The sequence below is a fragment of the Uranotaenia lowii genome, chromosome 2 (genome assembly GCF_029784155.1).
Source record: "Uranotaenia lowii strain MFRU-FL chromosome 2, ASM2978415v1, whole genome shotgun sequence".
Classification (NCBI taxonomy): domain Eukaryota; kingdom Metazoa; phylum Arthropoda; class Insecta; order Diptera; family Culicidae; genus Uranotaenia; species Uranotaenia lowii.
Genome location: NC_073692.1, coordinates 159,454,926 through 159,464,118, shown reverse-complemented (window position 1 = coordinate 159,464,118; position 9,193 = coordinate 159,454,926). Strand labels below are relative to the sequence as shown.

Below are 9,193 nucleotides of genomic sequence, written 5' to 3'. Positions count from 1 at the left end.
GCTAGCTTATTTTAAATATGTAAATTTAATAGAAAAAAAAAATGGAAAACTAGAACCGATTTTTCAAATCTAAATCAGAGAACAAAATTTCAACGTCGATCATTATCTAATAAAAACACTCATAAAGCATAACAATTCCATATTAAAAATGTTTTTCCCGAGTGATCTTATAGTGATATGTAGATTCCAATTTTTAGGAAAAAAAATTATACTCAACGATCATTTAGTCCAACCGATAATGTATTCACGTATAAAAGAGAAGGAAAAAAAAAACAGAATATTGAAAACATTCCCAAGGATCGGTTTTATCGATACTTTCTACCACGCTGTACCTCTTGCTTAGATCGTATAAGTTGAAATTGTCTAAAAAATCAATTAACGTTAAAAACTTTAGTAACATGAAAACGTACCGTTAATTATGCTACAGATTATGAATAACGCCTACCGGAACAACTACTCGGGACTCTTGTTTAGAAAGGAAAGCCGCAACCAGAAAAGCGAAACCGGTTTCAGCTTCTAACTGTTGGACATTGGACTTACACTGTTACTTCGATCTTTCACAAAATCTGCCAAATTTCTTACAAAAGCTCCTGAAATTTAAATTTTACTATATCATATTGAAAGATATATTTTGATACAATAAAAAAGAAAGAAAATTTGAATAATGATGATCAATGAGATCCTGAAAAGAAATTATGATTAATATAAAAAAAAGTTGGGTAACGAACTCAAGATGTTTTTTTATAGAGCTGATTCACCGAAAACTGCAATAGATACTTGTCTTCATTAAAGTTTGACATTATATGACATAAACGAAAAAAACTGAAATTATTTAGGCTATGTGTAGTGATCAAAAATTAAACAATTAAAAATTTAAAGTCATTTTTGTCAAACGTATTCATTGTGCAAAGCTGTCAGGAATGACATTCGCCACATTCACCACCTTCAGCAGACTCTACTTTCAAACACTCATACTTACGTATCACCTCATATGTTTCGATTCAAGATAAAGATTTACGTTCCCATTCTGTTGTGCGATTGAAAGTAAACGCACACGCACACGCATTGATTGCTTCCCACCATTAAGTTTTCTTCCACTGAATTTATTACCAGCTAGGAAGCATACAGTTGAACTTCAACCCCGTGTACGAATCTGATCAAAGAACCCCACAACGTTAACACAATTTTAAAAGCCATCGCCTTTGTTGCAAACTACAACACCTCCCCGCCGATACTAAGCAGAAGTCTTCCAATCCGTTCCTAGTTTAAATCGTACAGCGACCGTGATACGCGCGCCCAACCCTAACCGAGTCACACACTGAACCTCAAAAATACCCAAACTTGAGAACTTTCCCCGCCAACCCGAATGAAACTCCCTCCCTACAGGTTTGGCTATTGGTGGCATAAACCAAAGTTAAGCTTTAAAGGAGAACTCATCCCCCAAAATCTGATACCGCAATAAAATGGAAATCAAAATAAAAAAAAATACTGCAGGTACGGGAATCACACCCATACCTGCAATGGCTCTGCGATTACCATCTCAGGATGCTAACCGCACGACCACCGAAGAGTTGTTGAGAGAGGCAGCTACATCATCGTATATGCGAAACTTTCTGCGAATGAAGCGGGAATAAAAGTTATCCCCCAAAAAAAACAGTTCTTCGCTTTGAACTTACCCCCCAAACCTAAATCTGCCCCGATGGAGGTAACAGAATAAGATGCGCTTACAACAAAAACCCCCCAAAAAAACAGTTCTCCGCTTGAAGGACAAGTTTGGCGTATTGGCAAGCTGTGATTTTTTCACAAACTTAAGTTGTCAATCTTGAACTTAGGTTTGGCGGTTGGCAGTTCTCAAGTTTGGGTATTTTCGATTTTCAGTGCATCACAATTTATGATTTATAAAACCACCACAGCGTTATTTAAAAAACTATTTAGCCGCTCATTCAACAAATTAACTTAGCTGTAAGTACACCTGCTTCCGGGCCAACAGGTTTTTTTCACACCGCATCAATGTCATGATGTGCTCAATTTCTTTTTTTTCTGGCTAGGTATTCTTTTTTCATCTATCAAACTCACCACGATTCCATTATACCAAGATAAACTTTATTCTTCTAGTAAACAAAAACAATTTATTCTGAAGAACTGATATCGATGCTAGTTCGGAGGGCACTGACCTGCCGGTTTTATTTGAATAGGTTTCTGATCTTTTTTGTGCTATCACTTATCTCTAGGTAGTTGCTATGAGTGAGAGAGTTTGTACCTATCTACCATAAAACGAAGGGATGTTCAAATCTACTATTTTAGTATAACAGCTATGATATGTGAGACGTGAACATTTCCGGCCTCCTTGAACTTGTTTCAATATAGAATTCCTAACTAATTTACTAATCTTAACATTATAATTTCAAGCTGCATTTATATCTAACATTTTATCATTCGTATCATCTTCTTCGGACGGCAGGGGACACAGTCGATAAACCGACCGTTTGTAGATTCCAGTTGAAGTCTTTATAGTTACTACTCGAACGATGTTGTCCTGGCCTGGGTGCACTGCGATGATCCGGGCCAAGGGCCAGCAAAGTGGCGGGACGTTATCCTCTCGTAGCACGACGATGCTCCCGACACGAATAGCGCTCCGATGACACGACGCGTTGGACGTTTGAAGCTCGGTGAGGTATTCGCGACTCCATCGATGCCAATAGCGCTGGAACAGTTGTTGACGCTGCTGGTAGTGGGTCAGGCGGTTTGTGGGAACGCTTCGAAAATCTTTGTCTGGCAGGTCGGTCATGGGGCATCCAATTAAAAAATGAGAGGGGGTAAGAGCATCTACGTCTGACGGGTCATCAGTAAGGGGGGATAATGGTCGAGAATTGAGGGCTGAGGTAATTTGGACCAATAGAGTATGGAAATCTTCATGTGATAGCTGGTTCAAACCGATGGATCTTTTTAACGATGTTTTTACATTGCGTACTGCGGCCTCCCATAGGCCACCGAAATTGGGAGCTCTGGGGGGAATAAAACGCCATTCAATTCTCTGCTGCGAAAGTTCATTGGTGATTGCTTCGTGACTTTGGCGCTGATGGAGGATGTCGTAAAGCTTTCTAAGCTCGTGCTTTGCCCCAACGAAATTTTTGGCATTGTCCGAATGAATTTCGGCTGGCACACCGTGATGTCCAACGAATCTTCTCAAAGCGGAGATGAAGCTACTGGTGGTGAGGACTCCGACGAGCTCGAGGTGAAGTGCTTTCGTAGAGAAGCAAATAAACACAGCAATAAAACATTTCTGGGGCGACGCCCGCCTGTGTGGCGGTTTCAAATAGAACGGGCCGCAATAATCCACACCGGTAATGTGAAATGGTCTACTAGGGCGGACTCTGGTGGAGGGTAGTTGACCCATTGGTTGATGATATGGTTTGGGATTCACACGAAAACAGAAGTGGCATTTGCGTAGAACTTGTTTAATGGCTCGTTTTCCGTGTACTGGCCAAAATTCCTGACGTAAGGCAGAAAGAGTCAACTTATGACTACCGTGAATCGTCTTCTGGTGAAAATAATCGATGGCCATGTTTGTGAATGGATGTGAGGGGGGAATTACAGCTGGGTGCTTGACATCGTACTGCTCAATGGAGTTGCGTAAACGACCACCTACTCGAATGACTCCTTCTTGATCCAAAAATGGGTTCAATAACTTAAGCGGTGAGGTGCTGGACACCTGGTGATTTTTGCGAAGTTGTTTCATCTCGTCAGAGTAAAATTCCGATTGAGCTAACCTGGTCAAAGCTATTTTAGCTTTGCGAAACTCTTCTACCGTCAGTAAAGCAGTGGGATGTGGTTGATTGCGGTGCTTCAAGTAGTGAACAAATCTAAAGCAAAATGCAACGATTCTTATCGTAGTTGTGAACGATGAACTCAGCGAAAAGAGGCGATGGGGTTCTGGTGCTGTAGAAACAGAACAAACCGTTTTCCGCATTTCTAGGTCCTCGTCATCGATTGTAATTTCTTCCGTTGCCGTTGGCCAAACATCTTCTGCTTCCTGTAACCATTTTGGTCCCATTCTCCACATTTCGCTTTCGAGAAAATCTGCCACGGAAAGTCCGCGGGAAACCAAATCGGCTGGATTTTCCTTGCCGGCGATGTGATGCCATTGATGTCCGTAGGTTCGAGTTTGGATGGATGAAACACGGTTTGCCACAAACGTGTTCCAAGTGTTGGGTTGCGCCTTCAACCAGTGCAGCACCACCGTAGAGTCTGACCAAAAGTGAGCTTTGACAGTGTCGAGAGATAGGCTTTTAACAACCCGAGAGTAAAGATTCGCGGCTTCCTTAGCAGCACAAAGTTCTAGCCTCGGCAATGTTAAGCGCTTTAGAGGGGCGACACGTGACTTAGCTGAGAGTATTTCTACGCGCACAACACCATGGGCGTCGGTAGATCGTACGTAAATACATGCGCCGTATGCTCGTTCTGACGCATCGGCGAAACAGTGGAGTTGAACGTCTGTATATGCGGGAGTGAATGCAAATCTGCTGATTCTAAATTCAGAAAGTTTAGGGATCTGATCGTAATAAATTTTCCATTTTTGATCAATGGTTTTGGAAACAGGCTCGTCCCATTTTGTCTGCAATAAAGCCAATTCTTGCATGATAATTTTGGCCGAAACAACTACTGGAGCAATCAGACCGAGAGGGTCAAATAGTTTTGCGATCGCCGAAAGAATCTGCCTTCTGGTCCACGTGGTGTGTTCAGGGGAAATATTATAGACAAAACGTAAATCATCAGCATTAGGATCCCAAGTGATTCCTAATGTTTTAATTTCCTCTCCGGGGCTAAAATCAAATGTGATCGTCAGGTTGGTTCCTAGTTGATCTTCGGGTAGACCAGCCATAACCTCGGGTCGATTTGAGCAGATTTTTCGAAGAGAAAATCCCCCTTGATTCATTACTGCTATCAATTCGTCGCGAAGTAAAATTGCCTCATCGATTGTAGTGGCTCCAGAGATGCAATCATCTACGTAAAAATCGTTTACAAGAGCTTTCTGAGCCCTCGTGTAGCGGGATCCTTCATCTGCAGCCAGCTGAGTAAGGCATCTTGTAGCCAAAAAGGACGACGATGTTAACCCATAGGTAACGGTGAGTAATTCGTAGACGTCGATGGGTTCAGTTTCCGAAAATCTCCAGAAGATGCGTTGTAGCGGAGTATCATCACTGTGAAGAAGCACCTGCCTGTACATCTTCTCCACATCTCCTACGAGCGCGATTTCGTGTTTCCGAAATCGGAGTAAAAGGCTGAGAAGATCATCTTGAATAGCTGGGCCCTTCATCAAGCAATCATTTAGTGAATAACCGCTATCAGTGCGCGCAGAGCCATCAAAAACTACACGCACTTTCGTTGTTGTACTGGATTCCTTGACGACCGGGTGGTGTGGTAAGTAGTAAACCTTCCGTTTATTATTTCCACTGCTAATAGTCGCCAACTCATCTTCCGAAATTTTTCGCATATGATTCAATTCTAAATACTCCTTCATGAAATCGTGATATTGTCGTTTCAATTCCAGATCACGTTCTAAGCGTCTTTCCAATTTACGAAATCTATCCAACGCCGAAACCTCTGACCTTCCAAGCATACGTTCGAAATTAAACTGCTTGGGTAATCTTACAATGTATCTTCCAGTTTGATCTCGAGAGTGGTGTTTTACGAAATTTTCCTCGGTGTTTATTTCCTCCAAAGTCCACACGGGTTTTTCATCGTTGCTTTCCACCATCCAAAATCGCTCGAGCTGACGTTCCAAACAATCGGAAGCCATAACTACGTTGCAAACAACCGGCGTTTCGGATGTAACCATTGCCTTTCCTGACACCACCCATCCGAACACCGTATCCACCAAGAAAGGCAAACCTGGGCCCAGAGGAACTCGCTTCAATTCGTTCTGGTATAAAAATTCGTAAAAGTTCTCTGCACCAACCAGCAAATCGATTCGATGACTGACATTAAATTCTGGATCTGCGAGATTGTATCTCTCTGGTATTTTCCAATGATCAACTGATACCGTACGTGAAGGCAAATTTGTAGTCACCCGCTGAAGAACCAAGAAATCCATGCTTATCGAGAAATCTTTAACACGAGATCCAATCGTTGCTCTAACCGAATGCCGAGCCCTCGTTTCAGCCTGCCCAACTCCACAAATCGGAACATTTATCGCCCTTCGTTTCAGTTTCAAAATTTGACATAACCTTTCACTAATAATGTTCGCTTGAGAACCGTTATCCAATAACGCTTTAACCATATGCTTGGCTCCGCTGTAATCTTTCACCGTTAGCATAACCGTTGATAAAAATATACAAGAAGATCCTGCTTTCACCCCGACGCTGAATGAACCAACCTGTTCTTCCGCTTCAACTGGATTCTCCGCATTTTGCTGATCATTCTCAAGGGAGGGACTGGGACAAGGAGCCATTACACTGTTTACCGTTGACCTTTCCTCGACATTTGCAAAACCAGGGTGAATAAAAGTGTGATGCTTTTGATTGCAAGTCCTGCATCGAAACTTTGAATTGCAATTCCGTGCCCAATGTCCACTTTTGAGGCAACTACTACAAAGCCGCTTAGTGTTGACGAAATCTAGCTTCTCCTTCAACGACATTTTGATAAATCTTTCGCATTGTGACATGTAATGCGATTGTCCGCAGCAAACACATGTCAACTGATGCTTAGCATCTTCTGCACCAACATGGACGCCAACCGGATTTCTCTTAAAACTCGATCGATGCTGAACTGAAGAAAAATCAGAAGAGTTGGATGATACTGCTTCTAGCACACGTGTTCTTCTCTCTAGAAAATTGACCAAATCCTTGAACGAAGGGTTCTCCAACAGGGCAGAGTGATCCTCCCACAATTGCAGCGTACTCACATCCAACTTGTTGCACATCCAGAAAACTATCATCGCCCCCCAATCGTCCACCTTTTCGCCTAGCTGCTTCAGAATTTTTAACCTCTGCTCGAATTCATCAACCAAGCCGTGAATTGCTGAAGCGGTTGGTTTGTCGATCCGCGGATATTCCATCAACGCCTGTAGATGACGCTTCTTCAGTAACTTCTCGTTCGAGTACCTTTTCGAAATAGTTTCCCATGCAATCAGATAGTTCTCGTTAGTGACGGTCAGAGATTCAGTAAGTTTTGCCGCCTCACCCTTCAACGCCGATTTAAGATAGTGGAATTTTTGAACCTCACTCAAATCATCCACCTCATGAATGAGTGACTCAAACGTAGCCTTGAAAGCCAACCAGTTCCGGTAATCTCCATCAAAACTCGGGATCGAAATCTGTGGCAGTCGCACCCCACTATGCATTCCCAAAGTCGTGTTATTCCGTGCCAAAGTGTGATCCGCATTCGAAACATGTCGAGGTGGGACTGGAAGATTTGCCAGAAGCGCAGCCCGAAATTCAAAATATTGATTCTCAAACCTCTCCGATGTTTCAAAACTATCCCTAGCCAAATCGTTATTTTTGTCCAGTATTTGTATTTCGATTTGAAGTGCCAAAAATTCATTCCACATCGCATCCAATTTTTCCAATCGAGATTGTATTTGCCCGCCATGATTTAATGGATCGAAATTTACCAGAAAATGCCCCAACCTCGTCAAAGACGCAAACAGATACTCCCTCTTCCGCAAAAACTCGTTCAGTTTTTCCCCAGGCATGTTCCACAACCACTACCAGCCCAAGCGTACCAGCCCAAGCGTACCAGCCCAAGCGTATGATGAAACCAGGGATGAGCCGAAAAAGAGATCAAAAGAGACCAGGAAGTACCTCTCAAGCTGAAATATTTATTTGGACAGGCACTCACCTGAGGCCTGTTCACAATAGGCCTTGTATTTCAAATAATATATTTACTCCTTCCGGCCTCCGTAGTAGGACGCAATCTGGATTGTCGACCTTCAATCCAAGCTTCGTACGCAACCGAACAACATGCAATAGCGTCTCGACCCACTTAGTGGAGCATGCAGTCTCAGTATCGTTTTTCGTTCTTGAGTTGCTCACTCAAATCGTTTGATAATTTGCACCGTTGATGCGTTCCTCCGATGGGCCACCAGTATAAGCCTATACGCTCGCCGAATGTCGTTGAACCTTCGTCTGGTGTTGACTACGCACCAAGCCAAAGCACGCAACACGCCTCACCAACGTTGTATTTACCTCAGACAAATGAAAAGAGCACGAAAAAAAATCTTTTGCAGCACCACCAGATGTTATAATTCGTTGGACAGGCACTCACCTGAGGCCTGTTACTACAAGGCCTTGTATTTTATTCCAAAATATCGATTTTAGTGACTTCCAATTCCAGCGCGTTAATTTGTAGCATGCAAAGTAACTGATGTGACTCGGGACCCCCAGAGATTTCACTAAGTGCTCGGTTCCAATTCTTACTCCACCAATTCGATCAGTTATGTTCGGTTCCGTTCCATAAATCGAGATTCCAGCTTACTGTTCCCCAAATACTTCCAATGGTAATGCTTTTCGATGACGACTCGAATCGCAGTTCGAGCAGATATGGTACGTGCAAGAAATAAAGAAAGAAAATCGAGGAGCACCAATAATACGGATAAAAGCGATTGGAGAGCCACTCACCTGTGGCCTCTTTTTCAAAGGCCTTGTAATATTTTTCTATCGCTGAAACCACCTTCAATAATTCGAAGAAATCTGCTTCGTTTAAAGTCCATCCAAATAGCAATACACCAACAAATAAGATCGAAGATTTTTCGACCAAACAGATCCAATATTCGGCCTAAGACCAGGCCCACCAATGGTTGCTAAAACTTGAATCGAGTACATTCAGCAACATATTTATCAACCCATCATCGCATCAATAGTTGCTAACTTGATTCGAGAAATAGCATTCGAGCAGTAGGTTGTTACAGGATGCGTTTATGTAGCAACCCGGTAGCAACGCAGCCGGTAGTGGCTATCAGAAAATAAACAAACACAAATAGCAACCTGGATCGCAACAATGGGTGCGAAAATAAGTAAGTAGATAAAAACGCAACCAACCAAAACATCTAAAATACCGATAGCAACTTGCGGTGGGCTTGGTCTAAGGGCATCAAACGATGCAAACCATGCGTCTAGAATCCACCTCCGATTGACACAGCTGCATTCGATGTATGTTCGACCGTTGCTCAAGAAATTCGAGCAGTTATGTTGAG

General features: G+C 42.6%; 1 protein-coding gene across 1 annotated transcript in view; it reads right to left on the bottom strand.

Moving 5' to 3' along the window:
• Positions 1 to 2,404: 2,404 nt before the first annotated feature.
• Positions 2,405 to 9,193, bottom strand: part of LOC129742028 (uncharacterized) — a 28,923-nt gene continuing 22,134 nt past the window's right edge. Inside the window, exon 3 of the mRNA XM_055733872.1 lies at positions 2,405 to 7,404. Within this exon, the coding sequence (XP_055589847.1) occupies positions 2,405 to 7,404 (5,000 nt within the window). The remainder of the gene's footprint in view (positions 7,405 to 9,193) is intronic.